The 21,129-nt window shown below is 44.3% G+C and overlaps 1 protein-coding gene across 1 annotated transcript in view; it reads right to left on the reverse strand.

Moving 5' to 3' along the window:
- Nucleotides 1–21,129, reverse strand: part of ppil2 (peptidylprolyl isomerase (cyclophilin)-like 2) — a 40,524-nt gene that overhangs the window by 2,518 nt on the left and 16,877 nt on the right. Inside the window, exons 13-19 of the mRNA XM_080853111.1 lie at nt 19,412–19,501; nt 15,187–15,220; nt 9,568–9,685; nt 8,335–8,391; nt 5,938–6,010; nt 4,396–4,458; nt 2,791–2,933 (exon numbers count right to left, since the gene is read on the reverse strand). Of these exons, the coding sequence (XP_080709237.1) occupies nt 2,791–2,933; nt 4,396–4,458; nt 5,938–6,010; nt 8,335–8,391; nt 9,568–9,685; nt 15,187–15,220; nt 19,412–19,501 (578 nt within the window). The remainder of the gene's footprint in view (nt 1–2,790; nt 2,934–4,395; nt 4,459–5,937; nt 6,011–8,334; nt 8,392–9,567; nt 9,686–15,186; nt 15,221–19,411; nt 19,502–21,129) is intronic.

A 21,129-nucleotide genomic window follows, 5' to 3' on the forward strand; every position in this document is an offset into this window, starting at 1 on the left:
CCCTATTAACCCCGCTGCGTCAACAGCAACAACATAAACATCGATGTTGTTAAGAAGCTGGTTATTAAAGGGATGACATTAACAAGCCACACATTAATCTATCACTGTTTAATCTATTTGCATCAGACCATTGTCTAAAACCGTTTTTTTTAAGTCTCAGCAGTAGCGTATATGAACAAATCTGACGTGAAAAGATTTTTATTATAGACAGAACTTTCAAAACTGTATTTTACGAGGGTTAGGGCGAAGTGCGCAATTCAAACTAGTCCTGTTTAAGTGCTGTGGTAACAGTGATTTCAGGTGGTAGAGAAGTCGTTCAGCAATCGGAAGATTTCTAGTTCGATCTCAACTTCTGTCTTCTGTCACTTTATGCGCATGCTCCATGACTACTTTACAGCGGATTGAACCACTCCGCTCCGCTCCAGCGTTTCCGGGATGGACCAGATCAAAGGCAATCCAGGCTCCGCGTAAACTAAGCCTTAGCTTAAGTGTACAGAAATGGCTTATTTAGGAATTTTAATTTTTGTGGCAAACAACAATTTGCCCACCTTGTTATGGGGTGAAATAAAATCCTCCTGATAACATGTATTTGTATTTTTTTTATATAGACATTGGGTCCAGAATTGGGCCTAACAAAGAAGGCTCAGCAAAGAATGAACTTACTAAGGCTGCTGAATATTTTCAACCTGCCAAAAGCGATGATGGTGCACTTTTGCACTGCCATCGTCGAGTTCATTCTAACCTGTTCCATCACCATCTGGTACACTCCCTCCACCGCCAAAGACGAGCAGGCTGCTGCATATCATTTGTTGTACTGAGAGCGTGATTGGCTGCAATTTGCCATTGCACTAGGACCTGTATGACTCCAGGCTCCTAAAGCAAGCAGGGAAGATTATGGCTGACCTCTCCCACCCTGGTAAGGTCTTTTTGAAAAACTCCCCTCTGGGAAGGGGCTGTGGTCCATTGGGACCAAAACCTCACGCCATAACAGTTTCTTTCTGACGACAGTCTCATCAATATCGCCCACCAACTCCTGTTTCAGCCCACGGACAGCTATTCAGTGGGTCATATTTGCGCCACCCTGCACTGTTGCTGTTAAAATTCATATTTATACATTTAGCTTATGTACAATTGCAAATTTGCATTCTGACTTATTGTCAGCATTTAGGTTTTCTTTTTCATTTTGAAAAAATGTCTTGTCCCCCTTTGTTTACAAACCAATTTGTGCCACATAACCAAGACAAATTCTTTATTGTTGTTATTATTTTTATTAGTGTCATTTTAGCAGATGCTCTAATTCAGACCCTTTACAGTGAACTAACCAACCAACCTTGTATGTAGAACCCTACTAAGCAGTAATCCAATTTATGAATCTGAATCACCTCTGTAGGTACGAGGGCATGCTAAGCTCCAGCAAAGTCACATCTAGTTGGCCTTCAATCTTCGCCCTACAGATATACAGCTACCTCTCCTATGTCTTCTTCACACATATGGAGACAAAGGTTACAAAGTCAAAGAGAAATTTCCATGGGTTTTCTTCTCTTGAATTCTATGTGTGAAGCTGTATCCTGAACAAAGGAATGTCGTTATGTCATTATGCCGATATTAATTGTAAATTATAAATCGTTTTTTAAATAGATCACATAAGGGGAAGTTCAACTCACAAGTCAATAGTTCAGCCTATTCATATTAAACACTATCGATAGGCTCAATTGACTCAGTGATGTATTGGGTCTTTTTTAGTACACAGCATTTAGGCCATCTTCTCATTTCATGGTTATTTGCAAGAGGAGTCTAAAATGACAAAATTAGCAGATGCAATAGACAGTGTATTTATCTAGGCTAGTTAGCAGCAAAACAGGCAAAACGTTGCAACATTTGTTAAATCGGACATTTATTTTGACGCTTCTGGCAGCCATATTTCCACTTATTATTGCACCCTGTCGGAGATTGTCGCTTGGTCGAAGGAACTGAACTGAAGGAACCGAAGGTGGTTATGAGTCTTTTCTACTTGTGTTGTTTAATGGCGGTTGGCTGACAGCTTTTATGTGCATTATTGACACCTTTTGGCAGGCGCTGATAAAAACAAGGGAAAATGTATTTGTCAAGACCAAACGAGTCGATTTCTTATAATTTAACGATTTGAAAATCCTTACCCATCCCATCTTCGGTGCTCACAGACATCAGCCTATACGTACTGTGATGTTGACAGAAACATTCTGCATAATTACTTTAAGTCTATGAAAACATTCCTATACGTTTTTTCCCAGAAATGTCCAGATTTCTGGCCTCTTTCACATGGTCACACAAGACCACATATCCACAATAGTTTAGCCAGCCTGGCATAATACAAATTGAAAAAAAATCCCATCAATTTCGGTATCAAACCTAACTACAAACAGCAAATAAGACAATGAATGCCAATTTAAATACTAGTGGCAAGAAAACCCAATATCAATTGAAATATGAGTAGATAAGAAAACAAGCAAACAAACAAAACACCCAAACAATGCAAGACCGATATATAGCCTGTTTACGTCAGGCTGTAATTTGCACAGGCCTGTGGGCAATGACAACAGCCAAGTCTGCGGAGTAGACTCTCAACATGCCGACAGCAACTGTGGACTTGATGTGTATAGCCAGGCACTCCTGAACCATTTCACACTTCCCTAGAGGGTCTCTATGAATCTGTGGTAAAGACCTGATGTCAGTATATACCCAAGGTGCCCTACACTGCCGCTGGATCAGTCATGTGGGTGGTGTGTGAGGGGGGGGGGTCGGGGTGCTTACGTGGCGGCCATGTTGATGTACTTGCCCACGCCGGGCCTGAAGGTCTTGGGCTGCGCCTCCTCCTTGACTCGGCTCTGAGTGGCAGCGGCCTGAGCTTGCTCCTGCTCCTGCTCCTGCACGTCCTTCTCCCGCTCTGCTGCAATCTGATGCGCACGCACAGGGAAAATAATTCCATGACTGCAGTGCTCCGACAAACTAAATATATACCCAGTAATGTACACACACACAGCCCATAAACTCCATAATACCTTTGCAAGTCCAATGGTTTGACATAACTGGTCTTTGTCTGATTTAGACTGTCTGATTAAGACCACACAAGTGAAACTGTTCTAGCTCCTCTGCAGAAGCTTATTCAGTGTGGAGATTACCCAGATTATTCTTCTTACACTCTTTGGGGAGATGCCAGCAAATCTGGGCACTGAGGGAGTACTACGCTCTCTTGGCCCTGGTCTGGGAATTAAAAAGCTTACTGTGAAACATTATTCTTATCTGATCTGGTCCTATACAGAAGGCTGTCTGAAATCTATAATGCCCCCTGCTTACATAAGCAGGAACTAGGTCACAAGGCATTCCACAAATTCCAAAAAGGCTGAAACCGCAAAGAGTACAGCCAAACAACACATAATATTATAACACTAATAATAATAATAATAATAATAATAAAAATAATTACACCTGGGACAACACTGAGCAGATATTCAACAGACCAGCATGAGGAAAGCCCTTGTTCATCCAAACACACACAGACACTAAGACTAATCGACATGTATTCATACACGCTTATACCGCCAGGAAACAGTAACACACACAAACTCCTCCAAGACAAATGATCAGGTTTTAATCGAAGCGAGATCTGAACTGCCTTAACAAAACATGCAAGACTGCCAGGATGGGAATGGCCATATCTCAGCTGGGGTGCCACAGGCCTGTAATCCGCTATCTGGCCTCTGCATCTGGAGCAGGCAGAGAGGGGCTTCTTTGTGTACGTGTATGTGTATGTGTCTGTGCGTGAATGGACGTGTATATGCGTGTATGTGCAGGTGTGTGTCTGTGTGTGTGTGTGCGTGCGTGAGTGTGTGTGTGTAAGAAAGGAACAAGTTGTGCTAAGGAGCCAGGGACTAGAAAACACTGTGTGCTATAAGGGGGCGCTGCTTCCTGCTCCCCGAACACTCTTCAAAGACAAGGCATATATAAACATGGAGGTGCAGAGATCTGCCCGGACACAGCCTCCCTCACATACATGCTTGCTACAAGTGTAAACATACAGACAAGCATGCTCATACACAGACAGGATATGTTAAAACATGCAGTATGCAGTTTTGTACTAAAGTGTAGGAAAAGGTATAAAAAAAAAAAAAAGTTCTGGAGTCTATGAATACAAATTCCTCTGACTTGACATGCACATACTGTACATGTACAGACACAGACACAGACACAGACACAGACACAGACACAGACACAGACACAGACACAGACACAGACACAGACACAGACGACATACTTGGTGCTACAAGGAGTTTTGTACTGAAGTACAGGAAAGGCTATGTGAAAAGTTCTTAAGGCACTGAATGCATAACCCTCACTCTGACACACAAACACACTGACCTGTGCGTCTGCTTCCTCGTAAGGGTCCACGAACACCGTTGTGCTCAGAATTTTAAGTTCACTCTGTTGATGGAGAGACACTCATCAGACACGACACAAACTCTGAAGATACCACACTACACCCAATGTTTCTGAACAAGACTGAAAAAATATATGAAACGCCTGATCCAAGTAGGCCCCTTTCTACTTAGGGACATCTTTATATATATATATATATATATATATATATATATATATATATATTCCTATTTATATGTTCCCGCTCTAAACTACCTCCGGACCCAGACCCACTCTTCTTTAAAGTTAATTTCAAAATGTTTTATTTGAATTGAATGCTAGTTAGAATAAGTTGTGAGTTTAAGCTACGTTGTTGAATGTATTTAATGCTGCATGGGTACTAGGGGTGTAAAAAAGAATCGTTTTGCATCGATGCATCGATCCAACAGCCGACGATACGATGCATCGACACGTCCGCAAGAGTATCGATCTAAAAAAAAAAATAAAATAAAAAAAATAACATTTTTTTTTTTTTTTTACTTTTTGTTGCTAGTGCACTTTGATGAGTATTTTTATTTTATAGTGAATGAAGTAGGCCTACAGGGGTATTTTTTGTTACCATTTGCTGCTACTAGTGCACATTTGCACTCATTGCACTGATTTTGTGGAGCATTGTCATTTTAAATTGAATTAACTACAGGCCTATTTTTTGTTACCGTTTGCTGCTAGTGCACTTTTGCACTGATTTTGTTGAGTATTGTTATTCTATAGTGAATGTGGTATAGGCCTATTTTTGTTACTTAACACTTTGTACTTTGTACAGTACTTTTTGATGCATGGCCTTTCAGAATCTATAACAGGGGCATTATTATTTTTCAGTGAATGAGGTTGTCTAGGCCTAGGTGGAGTACAACTTTTCTACTTCTGTTATTGGCTGTTGTTTCTCAAATAAAATGCATAACGATATAACAGCTTTCATTGATTAATTTCAAATCTGAAACATTGTCTAGCCTGTAAGGTAAAAAAAAGAACAAATTAATCGAATCGAAATCGAATCGTATCGTGGTGTATTCATGAGTATCGAAAATAATCGAATCGTTGGGTCAGGAAATGTGTGATTTACACCCCTAATGGGTACGTAGCACATCTTTTGGTTTGTACACTGGAATTCCTGCAGCTGCATCTGTGTGGCGTGCAGGTGTAGGAGTAGGTTGTGCTGGTGTAGGTGTTTGCATCTTGCATGTGTAGGTGTGTGCGTTGTTCAGGTGTAGCTGTGTGCGTCGTTCAGGTGTGAGTGTGCGCGTTGTGCAGATGTTGGTGTGCGCATCCTGCAGGTGTAGGTGTGTGCGTCGTTCAGGTAAAGGTGTGCGCGTCGTTCAGGTGTAGGTGTGCGCGTCGTTCAGGTGTAGGTGTGCGCGTCGTTCAGGTGTAGGTGTGCGCGTCGTTCAGGTGTAGGTGTGCGCGTCGTTCAGGTGTAGGTGTGCGCGTCGTTCAGGTGTAGGTGTGTGTGTCGTGCAGGTGTAGGTGTGGTGGGAGGGAGAGCACCTTGGGTAGGTCCGTCTTTGGGTCTGCCTCCACATTCTCCAAGGCAGTGAGAGCCTCGAAACCCCCCACCACTCTGACAGAGAGAGAGAGAGAGAGAGAGAGAGAGAGAGAGAGAGAGAGAGAGAGAGAGAGAGAGAGAGAGAGAGAGAGAGAAATAAAGCATTAGAAAAAGATGAGATCATATTTCTTTTCTCTATCTGTCAACAATGTTTTGCCCTGACACAATAAGACAAACACCATGGCACATCTATGGGCATTAACTACAATAACATAAACTGTTGATGTGTAGTAGCAGTGATGAGGGAGAAAGGATGCAGTGCTGAAAATACACAGCGAAAGAGGAAGAAATGAAATGATCCGTTAAAAAGAGGAAAGGGGGGTGGGGGCAAAGCATGCCTCCCACTTTCAACATCATCTTATGCAAAGAGGCAAAACATCCTGCTTTCAGGGAAAAAGCCATCAAACACAAGAAGCCTAATCACACACACACACGCAGGAGGCCTCCGAGACCAAATATGTCATGACAGTGATTTGTGGAGCATTTTGGAGCAAAAACAGTCAGACGAATGACACAAACTGCCACTGGGGGAAAGTCCGACGTTTGGGAGGTTTTGTTGCCATGCAGGAGAAATCCCATGGGAGACAGGTGCCGGACATTTTAGATTCCCCCATTCCGGGCAAACAACAATGCTTGTGCTGTTGGAATTTCCCAGTCATATCCTTTTACAGTATTCGCACATTGTACCTTTCAGGCCACCCAACAATGGCAACAACACTCATCTTCCCACGGCTTTAACATGAGCGTGGGTTTAAAAATGTATCTCAGTACAGGACAACCAGCGCCCCATGATCCAGCTGTTTCTGTGGGGCCTCTGGTTGCTATAAGGAGATGAGCTCAGTGAGTGGGGGTGGGGTGGGGGTGGGGCATAGGCTGAGGGTTTCTGCGCGTGTATGATCCTGCACGTGATCTCCCCACATGTGTGAGCGCTGCGCTGGCTACTGACAGAGGGGGTCTGTACAGTACTGGGGGCTGAAGCTTGGAGGGTGTGTGTGTGTGTGTGTGTGGGGGGGGGGGGGGGGGCATGTAGAGGAGGTAGGAAGGGGGCGACGCTGGCCAATGGTGGGGTGGGGGGGGAGGAGGAGGAGAGAATGGGGGAGCCTGTTTGAACAGGAGCTGTTGGTTTAGACTTACTCCAACAAGTTTCGCCGAATTCCACAAGCAGAGCCTAAGAATTACAATTCACTGTCAGCTCCGGGAATGGTGACCACAACAACCCATCTTCTTGTCTTTGTGTCTTGCGCACACATGTGTGTGTCAGTGTTTGTGTGTGTGTGTGTATGTGTGTGTTAGTGTTTGTGTGTGTGTGTGTGTGTGTGTGTCTGAGTAGCAGTCTGTCTGTGCCTGCTGTGTATGTGTATGTGTGTGTGTGTGTGTAGTAGACTGTCTGGCTGTATGAATGTATGTGTAACAGTCTGTCTGTGGCTGTACGTGTATGTGTGTTTGCACGCATTTGTGTGCGGCCCAGGAATGCTGACACCGACTAGCAGGGGGTGTTGCCCCTGTGGGACCAGTTTTTCTCAGGAAGGACCAAGCAAACAGCAGCCGCTCAGTCATTTTGCCCCATCTCCCTGGAAAGTGTTGCTTTTAGAGGAACACATACACACACACACACACACACACACAACACACGCACACACGGCTCAGGGCCAGGGCTGCTCTCCAGTCCCCAGCTCCTCACCGTCCTCTTGGGCCACTGAGGCTGTAGCAGCCCTGGGATTGTGGAGTATGGAGAGCCATCTAGGGACCAGGCTCCCCTCGGCCCAGTTAAGTTAGGGGGTCAGTCTGGACAAAGTGGCTGCCTGGCCCTGTCACTGTTGCCATGGATAAATCCTTAAGACTGCTAATCAACAACCCTGGAGGGGTGAAGGGATTACTCTTGCTAGGGCTTGTATCCCCCCCAAGGAAGTCATGTCCTCCTCGAAACCTTCCACCTGCATAACACGATAACCAACGTGTTTTTAAAAAGTGACACAACACTGACAGAAGACTCAATCTGTTGGGGGCACCGTGGCGCGAGCCAATAAGCCCCCCCATTTACGGGCTACAATGCCCACAGGGACACAGGTTCGATTCCGGCCTGCTGTCGTTTCCCAATCCTCTCCCCACCTCTACACTCCTCCTCACTTCCTGTCCAAAATTCTACAATATCCCAAAGCCCAAAAATAAATCTAAAATAAATCTAAAAGAACAGCATGGAATAACACCTTGCCCATGTACTGAGACATTAGCCCCCATCTACTGCCTCTTGTGACCCCTGACCCCCAGAGTGTGATGCAGAGTTGTAAGAGGGGCTGAGCAACTAGGAAGTCGTGTAAGATAAAGGAAGAAGGTCTTACCTGCCGAAAATACTGTGCTTCCTGTCCAGGTAGGCGCAGGAACGGAAAGTGATGAAGCTGGTGAAGAAAGAATGAGATCGGTCACACACTCATCACTTTCAAAGGATTAATACACAACACAGCTGGACAAAGCATATGCAAAAGCTATGCCCTAAAGCCAGTGCTACATACATTGTATCATACACTTTCTGTATCTTCCACCGTGCACATAATTCAATTAATTCAGTAAACATTCCAAAGAGGCTACATTTTGAATAATACTGTTCAATGTGCGCTCCACTTTCTGACACTTCTACAGCAGGGCCCGTGGACCTGGAGCACCAGCTCAGGGACAAATGGGGCAGGGCAGGGCAGGGAAGTAGCCTGGTGACACCAGCCTACGTATTTCCGCCTGAATTGATTTCAAGCTCATACTCAGTCTGGCCCAACCCCATTGACAATCGTCTCCAGAACTCAAAATTTTGCAGGACCAATCAGCGAACAGTTCAGAGCTGTGACGCAAAAATCGCCTTGGAGGAAAAGACACGAAAAGCTATCGGAAAAGTTGTCTCAACTCTCGAGAACATCAGAAAATTAAAAGGAGAACAAGAGTATTTTCTTGTAGGTTTTATGATTGGAAAGGACGTCGTAGCTCTTCTCCCAACTGGCTTTGGGAAGAGTTTAAACTACCGAATGCTTACTAAACGTTGCTGATTGGTTAAGGGAACTCCAATGATTTTAAACCTCAAGATAAGCACCCGCCCATCTCGGAAACCAAAATGCATTGGGTTGGCCCAGACTGAAAGACGGAATGAAATGGAGTCACAGGCTGGTAATGGCCAGGCTAGCAGGGAAGGGAAGGCTCACTGCCTGACCTGGCTGCCTGGCTTCCCCTCCACCACCATATATATAGAGAGCATAGAGAGAAGATATATATATCTGCTCTTTCTCCATCTCTCTCTCTGTCTGTCTCCCTAGCTCTCTTACTCCATCTCTCAATCTCTCCCCATCTCTCTCTTTCAGACTGCAAGCCAGCATCTGTGTTGAGACTGAGGCATCACTTGTAAAATATTATCTTCTAATCTCCTGACTCTGCGCTGGAGGATCTATAACCCTGTGTGTTTTGAGAGAGATCTGACTGATCTCACTGGCTGATTCCTGTAACATGGCAAAAAGGAGTGTGTGTGTGTGTGTGTGTGTGTGTGTGTGTGTGTGTGTGTGTGTGTGGGGGGGGGGGCGTGCATTCAAACTCACAACTGGGACTTGTTGGTGTTTGGTCCGGAGTTGGCCATGCTGAGGATGCCACGGCCCGTGTGGGAGAGGTTGGGACGGAACTCATCTCTGAATGGCTTCCCCCAAGCCGATTCGCCTCCTGGGGTGGGGGGGAAGTGAGAGAGAGAGAGAGAGAGAGAGAGTGAATGTGCAGGAGTACATCAAAAGATGATCACAGCAGAGGGTGTTGAATGAGAATGTTCAGATAGAAGCTGCAATCAACAGTTCAAAACACTGCAGGTAGCTCCACATTTGTGTGTGTGCGTCACAAAAATATTATTTATTCATGCCAATCAATCAGCCTCAGGGACGGACATCCTAGTTAGACCTCATGAAAATGCACAGGATGCAGATTACATCAACCCCCCCCCCCCCCCCCCCCCCCCCTTTCCAACCCTAACGAACCCCACTAATTAACACTTAATCAAACTCCGGCCCGAGCCCGTCGGGTGGTCCATCGGCGCAGGGGCCTAATCCTCAGAGAAGCATGCGGGCGGCGTCTGGGTGAACCTGGCACCGTCTGGCGCAGCAGATGCCCCCGCGCCACGCTGGGCCTCTATGGTGCTCACCCAATCCCATGCCCGATTTAAACCGCGCTGTATAAACACTCCCCGGGTGACATTTGTGCATAATTTATGACCTGTGTGACATTTCACCTGGGTGGCCGGTCTTCATTAGGAAAATAGGAGCGGAAGGAAAAAGGGAAAAGAGGTTCCCCTTTTGCCAAGAAGCAAAAAAAAAGAACGAGACGGGACAGTTCTGCTGGGGAATGTGTGATTTGGGTAAAAAGTTTGGGTGTGATATCATGGGTATTATTGTTTTCAGTCAAACCCTTGCAATACATCTCACAGTGTGATTAACTCTCAATACAGCAGGTGTTTTCTAGTAGCTCATTACTGTGACTGGATTTACAATGCTGCCGTTGCCAAGAGTTCTCTGTACATGGCCATGTGTGTCAGCATGGCCCAAAAACACATGGATTTGAGAGTCAATAGGTTCCCTGTATGTCTGGACCCTTTCTTAGTAAGAGGCTCTGGTCAGAGTCTTTGCACATAGTATGTGACCTGCAGGGTAACATCATATCTTGTTATGTTGTTTACACTACTCCCTAATATGGTTTACTCAGAATCTGTAGTGTGCAACTGTTGTGCAAGTGTGATTTACACCTCTTCAGTCGGATAATGGAGGGGTTTCACAAACAACTATGAAGGAACCTTCATAGGTTATATGCAGCTCTGTTTTATTTTGGTTCCATTTAAATTGTATTTTAATCGATAAATGTCTTCAAGACCCAGTCTTCTGTTCAGGGCTATCTTTACTTTCAGTATAGTTTAGGTCAGTTCTTAAACACAACACAATAAAAACACCAAAATCTAACAGGACAAGATAATATAAAAATAATTAATTAAATTAAAAACAGGTGTATGAACGTTAAATAGACCCAGCCCTTAACTAAGCCAGTAATAACTTGACTTAACAATTGACAGTTTGAACCCCCCCCCCAGGCACTTCGAGCTCAATTGCTCTCACACAGAGCGTACGCGAGCAGTCCTGCTGTAATGAGCGGGTGGGGACACAAGGAAACATCGATTCATCAGCCCAAGTGAGTGGAGTGTGGGAACGGTCAGGTGGTGCTCTGTAATCTTTACGTACGGAAGCACACTGTCAGGCTAATGGAGCTTAATTACAGTACGCTTTGGCTCCTTAAAGCGCTCGCTCTGGGCTCGGAGCTCACAAAGGTGAAAGAGAACCTGGTGTGCCAGTGCCAACCTCTTTCCCTAGACACGATTATAAAGATACAGTCAGTTTGGCCACAGCCACAGCCACCACCCTCACCGTTGTTAGACGTTTCTCAGAGCAGATCAGGGCAGGACCTTGTCTGGGAAGTTCCGCCCCTCTTCTTCCGGCCAATTTGATTTTGCCTCAGAAGTGGGTCTGGCAAACTTTCTATAGAAGTTCATTTCAGCATTCTCAGGATCCTTGGGGCCAATCACAAACTGGCTTTTGGCTACCTGGCGCGCCATTGGCGGATTTAAAATAACCACGGCTACGTAACAAAAGCTACTGCAAAGAGAGTTTTTAAACATTGGACATGGTGGCCGCTGAAGCACCGCAAAACTTCGATAAGGCAAGTTTTCTTTGAAAACAGAACAGAAACTTGCCCTGGAACAATTCATACTGAAAAAATATGTGTTTGCTTTATTACCGATCCTTGTATCGTTGTATAGTATCGTTGGTCTGATTGGTTAAAGGCGTGTCCAATTACGTGACTGAAGTGGACGCTATTTAGTAGTTCGCCAGTCCAACTGAGCAAATGAAATGCAGTGAAGGGGCTGGGAATTCCCAGACAAGGCAGGACCCATTATTCTCGAAAATCGCAACCCGGTACAAAACCGCAAGTGTTTCTTCACAGTAACCAGTGTGTTTTGTCTTTCACATTTAGGTAGTCCAACAGTTTTGCCATCGAATCTCAAGGCCTGAATGGCCTAAAAGATGACATTAACTTATCGCCCCCTGCAGCAAACACTCGTCATCAAAAGACAGTAAGAATAATGTGAACATAATCTGTGATTCCAAAGTTGAAATCATGACAGTATCACTAGAACAATCCTTTACCACGTACAGGATCAGTACTTCACTAGGTATACATTCATTAAGAGGTAAAGGCTCCTTTTTATAATTAAAAAAGATAAAGGGTTCATTTACAAGCACTATAAATTGATCGGGTGTGGGCTAGCTGTTGACTAGAAGAAACCTAAGCCAACAGTGTGGGAGCAGGTGGCCTGGGAGCTCCTGGTGGTGTCATATGGAGGAGCTGGGCTGAGCTACGCTGGAGGGGAGAGCAGACCCTGAGCAGGCAGATGCAGCCACAAGGTGACCTTTCACCAGGTACACACACACACACACACACACACACACACACACACACACACACACACACACATTCTTTTGCTCTCTCAAACACACACACATCCTGCTGGGCTTTCACCTGCATGATTCACGCTCTCCAGGTTTACTGGATAGGTGCCGTCTCCAACAGTTGTGTGGCTTCCAGAATGATGCAAGCGTGTTGCGGTGTAACGTGCATGTGTGGAGAGCAGGGGAAGAAGTGTGACTACGTGATGGGCGATGGGCGTGTGCAATCTGTGTGTGTGCGAATAATGGGAAAAATTCATGATTCCTCAGAGTGCTTAATGATATAGAGAAAAACAAATATCTGTCACACACACGTACAATTACACAAACAAATCGGTACTGCAAGCACGCACTGCACATGCGTGTGACGACATTGCAAAAATCTGCTGCAGAGATGCACATGTGATCCAGTGGACTATAGAATCTATACTGCTGATGTGAGCACAACCACTCCTGTGTGTGTGTGTGTGTGTGTGTGTGTGTGTGTGTGTGTGTGAAAGAGAGAGAGGAGAGAGTGTGAGTGAGTGAGTTTGTGTGTGGATTTAATGACTGGGAGGAGAGAGAGAGGAAGGATGTGATGAGGCGGCATCATAAATATGTCACACATCAGTGAGTGTCCAGGCTGCCTAAGCCTCTCACACCTCCTCTGGCTCGCCCGTCAAGGGCTTCCTCACTAGGGGCTTCCAGCACTGGTGCATTTTTAATGGGCCTGTCACTATTTTAAGCCCCAGCCACAGTCCACTGCTCCCTCTCAAAGAGAGACCCGTGCTCCTCCTTCCCTTAGCGCCCTTACAGACATGTCTGTGTGCTCTTACCATCCCACTCCTCAGAGTCTAGTCCAAGTCTGGTACTGAGCTATGCATCTATGTATGCTTGGACTGTCGAGTTACTTTCCACATCGGCACGCATTGAACCTAAGATCTGACAGGCTGAGGGCAGTGTGGTGGCAGAGATCAGTTAGATGTCAAAGTCAGGTGTTACATCACCTGGTACTGTGGTCTTTACATTGAATCAATTATGTAAGGCAGGGGTTTTCAACCGGTGGTCCGCGGCGGTATTGCAGGGGGTCCGCGATAAAAAAAAAAAAAAAAAAAATTGCTGTGATATTTCAACACATTTTCAGATTACTCTTGAAAATGTCTGAAATAAGAAAAATATGTCTAAAATAATATAAAGGTGATTCACGCTGACAAAATGTAGCCTTGCACCTATCCAGTCTATGGTAGCCTGTGCTAAGTTCTGGATAAGTTGCCAGACCGAATTTCCAGAGCTTGCTGCAAAAGCAATTAGGTGTATTTTGCAAACTTTCAAACTACCTGTGTGAGAGCATTTTTTATAAGAATAAGTACAGGGCAAGAGAATGATATGAGACTGTCGCTGTCTACCATTTCGCCAGGAATAGACAGGCTGTGTGGACTTCACCATGCCCAGATATTACACTGACACGTCTCCCCTCTCCCCACACATGCACGAACGAACGCACACACGTGAGTGCGCAGGCACGTCAGTGGGCCGCGGATTACTTTCTATCAGAATGGTGGTCCCTGGGACAAAACCAGTTGAAAACCCCTGATGTAAGGGATAACATCTAGTCTGCCGGTCAGTAATAGAAAAATAAATCCTGACAGGACAAACAGGATCCGGACGTGCAGCAGTTACTTGCCAAAACTATATGACATTTCGACTTTTCACGATTTTGTTGCCGTTGCTTCTTTCCACAAATAAAATGTTTAGTTTCAAGTGTTGCATAGTAATGTATTTTTTACTTCATTAACATTACGGGAATTCACTGCAACTTCAGAATGACATGAAAGATGTAAATCAATGGAACAATACTCGTCTCCAATGGCAGCAGTCATTCATTTTTTTCCCCGCAGTCATTATAAAGAAATATTTAGCCTCTGAACATTGGGATGTCCCATTCAATTCAATGGAACTCCAAAGAGCCGTATATAAGTTGCAATTAGCAGTCACTTGAAAATATGCTTTGAAATATTTTCAAGCATTTAGCTTTTGTATTTTTCAATCGGTAAAAGGGGATAGACATGAATGAGGCTACATTAGGTCTTCCAGTGAGTAAAAATATGAGTTTGGTGGACTCCACGCGACACACCAGATAACAGTCCACTCTGTCTCAATGAAAAGAGGCCCGGCTTGAGCATTTACTTAAGTGGAGTCATATGCAGACTTCAGTAGCGCCCGCACTCTGTGGGAACCGAACCTATGACCTCAGTGCGGCTGGCAGCAGAAGAGCTACAAGAGCAGAGAAGCAGTCTTTTTGGAACACTACGCAATCCCGGGGGAAAAAAAAGGTTCTCAAAAGGGCTTTTTTGCCCGTTTTTTTTTTTTTTTTTCAAAGCTCAGGTTACCACACCGAGCACAGTCCACACAAGGAACATTTTGCGAACAAACTACCCCTTTGAGGGCTCTGTCCCGGTCAAAATTGCTTTAGTGCAGAGAGCCGGAGAGCTCCTTCCTAGAGGGTTATAATGTAGCGCAGGAGCCTTTTAGGGTTTATCTAGATTGTGCCATATTGACTGAGGGGGTTGACATGAAAACAATCCTGAAGGCAGTGCTAACGCTTTCACTTTGGACTTGTCACTCAGAGGCTTGTCTGAGCTAGCTGCTTTCAGCCATCAGGAAATGGTGTGTGTGTGTGTGTGTGTGTGTGTGTTCTGCTCTTACCTGTGCCAGTGCCAGTGGGGTCTCCCCCTTGGATCTGAAAAAAAAAAAGAAAAGACAATTAATCAATTTGAGGGTTTCAGCTCAATTTCAACACCAGAAACCCAAAACTGAGCCTTAAACTAAAGAGCTGGCCAGACCTCAACACTTAGTCTCACTGAAAGCAACACTTCAAGGATTACTGGACCCTCATTGTGAACATGAATCATATGTGTGCGTTCATCAATCACCTTACTGGGAGAAAAACAAGATGTACCGTTACTAAGCATTTACTGGGAGTGTTGGCAGAGTGATGATAATTCTTGTGTGTGTGTGTGTGTGTGTGTGTGTGTGTGTGTGTGTGTGTGTGTGTGGGGGGGGGGGGGGCGCGTGCCTGCATCTCTCTTAATCAGCTGTGCATGGCCGGTCCAGCCGATGTCATATAGTTGTTGGCTGCAATTGTAGGGACAGTAACATCCGAGCTGCAGACACTGGTGAATAATATAAGCTGTCTGCAATCAGCAAGATTAACTTCCTGTGAGGACAACCTTGTGCTTCCAGTCAGTGCGACTCGGCTTACAGCACGCACCAAACAAAAGGAGGCCCCCTCGCCCCCTGCACTCAAACGCACACACAAAAACATATGCAACACTTATGCCGCTACATCTCTCTAATTAGCTGTTGCATCACTCTAATTACTGCGGTTCTTCTTAAGTTTGTTTTTTCTCCCTGTCCCACTTGTTGTTTTGGCGCCACTTCTGCTCCTAGCACTTTTGAGATATCGACACCACTCCAAATCTGACACATCCATCCTGTTACCATGCAGTGCTTGTGTAAACGTTTGCCCCCAGTCACTTTACTTTTTCTCATTTTTCTTTCCCTTTTCCCCATTGAAATGAACAGGGAAATACTTCGAAGAACCTCACTGTGTTGATAGCGTAATGAAGTTACATTAAATGGAACCTTCCAAACACATTACTGCTCATCTGATGTAGTTTTCAAGTAAATGGAGATACCACCATTGACAACTTGGGTTAATTCAAGGTAAATTAATATTTATGATAACAAACATTAGCCACTCAACTAGCTGCAGCCAACAGCTAACAGTGTAACATAACTTAGCCCCTAGCAAACTAGAGCAGTAATGTTAATGGCGGAGCAACCTCGTGTTGTTAGTCGTGTAATGAAGTGGCGTTAAAGCGAGACATCCAAACATATCACTGCTCATCTGCAGTCATTTTAAAGATACTGATAGGTTCACGCACTCTGTTATATTCCGTAATGTACAGTCAGTTGTGAATACATGACACACATGACTATCGTTGTGGAAGACTGAATGGGAATGAAAATAATTGTTTGTATATATTGTTGTTTTTACCTGCTACATTAACAGGTTTCTTATATTAAAAGGGGATTATGATATAATCTCTTCTGCTGTCGTTTGGTTTAACCGTTTCATAACGTCAGTCTAACTATGGTAACCATGCTTCGTGTGTCTTGTGTTTTATGCACTAAATGGCTTCATTCCAGCTGTAATGATCTGTTAATAATATCAGTGCGACTGTGGATTAAATCGCTACACATTAGTCAAACCTGTCTTTTGTAGAGTGAGTAAAAGGTCAGGATAGCCATTGCGCTTAGAGCAAGATGTTACTCATAGGAGGACTCAGGAGGTTGAAGATGTTAGAAAGATGGGTTTTTATTTTACCCAAATAAGGCACAAGGCAGTAAAAACAATGACAATACTAAATCAATATAAATTAAACTTTCCAAAAGACATAGCAATAGGCATCAGAGCCTCAATACAAATAAGCACAATAAAAAGTCGACTATATGCATAAAAGACCACATTAGTTGGTCTGATGGAAGAGCTCGTAAGGCTTACGCCTTATTAACACCATAACTCTTAAACAAAACATCGAAAAAGACCAAGGCAACTATTCCAGTGAGAGCACCTAAGACTAACGTCTTATTAAACAGGCAACTCTTTCGAACAAAAGAAAAGGGAGTTTAAGTAGTGTCATCGTGTGTCATCGGCCCAGGCACCAAAACCTGTGGCTCATAGCAGCCATACTTAAATAAATAATGTCCCAAACAGCTGGGAAAAACACTACACCAACGTAGTATAGGCTCGGTGACTTCTAGCCACACATGATTAATCAGCCATTCAATTTAAAAAGATTACTCGGGTTAACCCGGAAGTTATTAAGAGTTTTAAAGCTCACTCTTAATCGCGCCATATTCCCTTCACAAACAGACGCACGCAAGACAAGACTTAAACAACAGTAAGACAGACGCTATGAGATATGAGAATATGAGGTATGGTTTTAAACTAAATAAACGGAACATTTCTGACAAGACATTGAAATTGTGCGGTTATTTAAACAGAAAGACGTTGTTAACGGAACATGTAAACTGTACACGTATACGAACATAGAACAAGCAACACACACACGCCAAAACAACTGCACCCAGTCCAGTAAAGCAGCAGCCTACAGGTCACTCAGGTGCCCCGTCACAGAGTGAAATGTTAGCATCCAACTAACTGCATAGGTAGCAGTATGCCACAGTCAACTGCTGCTGCACTGCAGTCACACTTTGCATTATGTTGTTGAAATGCATCCGTAGTTAATAATGCATCCCTCTATAATTACATGCAAACACAGTCTCATATGTGTAGGGCTGCAAACAACAGCTGGCTACTTTGTATTGTATAGAGGTTTGGGGGGTAGGGGGTAGCTTGTTGTACATCAATACTGTTGTGATACTGAATCACATCACATCGAAGGAGGGGGCAACATGGCATCAACAAGAGAATATTATGCATGTGCCAAACATATACACCTCACAATAAATGTGGAGCAATACTTAGCTTGTGATCTCTATTAAGAGAGAAAATGAGAGGTTGCGTGATTGCCTAACTTTAGGAACATCTTTATTCACTTCAGAGGTATTTTAATGCCACCAGAGGTTACGCTAGAGAAAAATGTTGCGAGTTTTCATTTTCCGGACATTTTAATGATAAGCCGGTCATATATCTATTTCTGCTTCTAAATTAGCCTATTAAAGAAAACTGACGCCATGTTTAGCTTAAAGAACTACATAATCAGGTCGTTTAGATTGGGAACGTTAACGTTTACAATGGGAAAAAAAACATAAAATGCCTGATGCGCGTCAATAAATGGCCTGCTGTGTAAAATTGAGCGCTGCAACAAGGTCATTGCTCTCTGACTATGTTCAATGACAGCGGAGATTCTAAAATGATAAGACCCTCTTATGAATCCGTTGCGTTGTCCTGCCATTTCGAAGAGCTAACAGAACATTTTACTGTTACCATCAATTACTTCGCACCTTAGCCATGGGAACTTCATTCGGACAAAACGCCTTTTCTCTGGTAAAGCTGTTTGAACATCTAGGGCTTCAGGTAGGCTATTCAATGTTTGGAAAGTTCACTTTCTACATGAACTAGTTCAGTTCATAGTTTACATTTTTAACTAAGTTCACAGCTCCAAAAAAATGTACTTGTCCAGTTATTTTTTTCAATATGTTGCGACTTGCGAGCTATTTTTCAAAATCTCTATCTGTCTGTCTGCTCTCGGCCTCTACGCAACTTTGCGCTCTCACGCACGGACATAGACAGTAGAATGAAATGTCTCGCGTGCAACACTGCAGGTATTACAGGTTTATCCTCATCAGAAGGTTCACCCTCATCAGTTGAGTTTGGCCTCTGAAAAAAGCTTTTAAGGCTAGTCTGCTTGGCCATGTTTGATACTTATCACTCAGTTCGCTCCGTTTGTAACCGACGGTTACGCTTTATTTAAAATGCAGCATATGCGTGTTGTTTAATAACTTTCGGCAGAATAGCCTGTTCCTTTAAAACATAATAAGGGCAGTGCACGTTTGCTTTATAGGCCTAAATATTAGGATTGTGGTCTAATTCAGATTGTGTTTGCTGGACGGGATTTTTAAGAAATTCCAATCAGACAATTTGACCGGTGAGATCTAATATTTTCGGACATTTAAATTTTTTTCCGGACAAAGACCGGTAATTACCGGACAACGGAAACGCTGAATGCCACCTCCCCACTCCTAACTGTGGGTTCTTATATAGGTTTTCTTTTTTTGCCACCATGCCTTTTACAGACAGTGAGAAGTGATTAGCACTGCAATGCATTTTGGGTATGGCCCCTCCTTGTCTTTGGTCCTGTTTGACCAGAGATCACAGAATGAGAGGCACTGACGATCTTACCATGAAATTCCGAATGGAGCGATGAAAGATTGTGTTATCGTAATATCCTTTCTTGCACAACTTGATGAAGTTCTCTCCAGCTTTGGGCACCTAAACATGATGGAAGCAAAGAAATTAAGACTGTTATTTTTACATTACTTACATCATTGAGATTTGTGCTCTACAAAAGACATTCTATAGACCGAAAAGAAGCATAAGCACAGTGTCAAAGCAACCCCTTGTTCATCTATGGCTGGTTGTGGACTGAAATATTCAGCTGTGTCATGTAAACATGTCAAGGTAACGACCAGTTACCACACAGGACTACTTGAAGGCTGTTTTATTTAGGTAGTTGTTCAAAGCAACCCCTCGCATACGCTAGCTTGCCTGGCTCTCAGTGAAACACTGTGTTGCAGTCAGTGGTAAAAGCAGAACAGATGAACTCTAACAGCACATAAACACTATGCCGCCGATTGATTGGCACCAGCAGCTGATCGGTTGGTTTGGGTTGGATGAGCAAAAGCAGGGAAGAGGGGGTGGTGGAGATGGCGCCGGGAGGTTGAAAGTTTCTTCGCCTCTCAATAAGTGGCCTCCAGGGATTCAAAGGTGCGACTGTCTGTCTGTACAAACCACTGCTGTCAGCACAGCATCTCTACACCTTGGTCAGCTGATGTCAAGATGACTCCCTTTGTGCAAATCCATGTGCCTCTTCCCAAAATACTTTGCCCATAAATAATCCATCAAGCCTCCTCCCCACCCTCACCCCAAGGCATCTTCGGGCTGTGCCCCCACAAGCCGACCTCTCTCTCACGCTCTCTCCCAATTGGATCAATAGGACATGTTTGCATTTTGCACAAGAGGTTGGCTTTTCCTGCCACCAACCATCTGGTGCGAACTGGCTGACGAGTTTGTCGGCTCCTTGCTGTCTCTTGCTAAGCACTTGCAGAGAAGCGCAAACAAACAGAGCTGGTGTCGTGCCACAGCGTGGCACAGTTTTCCAAAACACTTTCCATCTCGAGTAGTGCTCCCCTGCTGAGCCATCTGAGAGCTTATAAAACATGCGCTCACAATAACACACATTTCTGCATGACTGTGCGCAAGAACAAGGTAAAGAGAGAGAGAGAGAGATAGTGGAGAGAGGGGGAGATTGACAGAGAGAGATCATGTAATCACTAAAAACTGGAGGAATTAAAAAGCGGAAAACACCTGCAAGCCTGTAATCTCCCCTGCAACTAACCAAATATGTTCAGTTTGGTCACTGATTGAAGACAAATGCTTTTTAATTGTTGAGTACCTCATACTTACACACAGCTTTGTTACAAAAGCAGAAACCTCGGTTACGAAGAAACGTCCAAGAACCTGAAAGTGAATCTTATGTGTCTTTTTTTTTCTCCCAAATGTGGGGCTTCTTATCCGAAGAATTGCCCTTATGACGGAGAGTGTGTGTGACAGTGAAATCACAATCATTAATTTGTAAACAGTAGGCCATGAATAGAAGCATGGCTCTCCTGGAGGGAGGGGAAAGCGGGGGAGTGTAGGCAATTTTCTTATCACTGCGACGACTTCTCTTTATCCTGATTTGACAAGGCGGCAGCCAATGAAAAGCAGCCAAAATAACCACCTAGTAACCAAAGCCAGACATCGAGAAGGCTGTCTCCATGCCTGAGAGGCAGTCTTTCGTTCAGCTCTTCTACTGCCACCCCCCCTGCCCGCCACCCCCCCAGCCTGCCAAACCTCCA

The sequence above is a fragment of the Sprattus sprattus genome (genome assembly GCF_963457725.1).
Source record: "Sprattus sprattus genome assembly, chromosome: 15".
Lineage (NCBI taxonomy): Eukaryota > Metazoa > Chordata > Actinopteri > Clupeiformes > Clupeidae > Sprattus > Sprattus sprattus.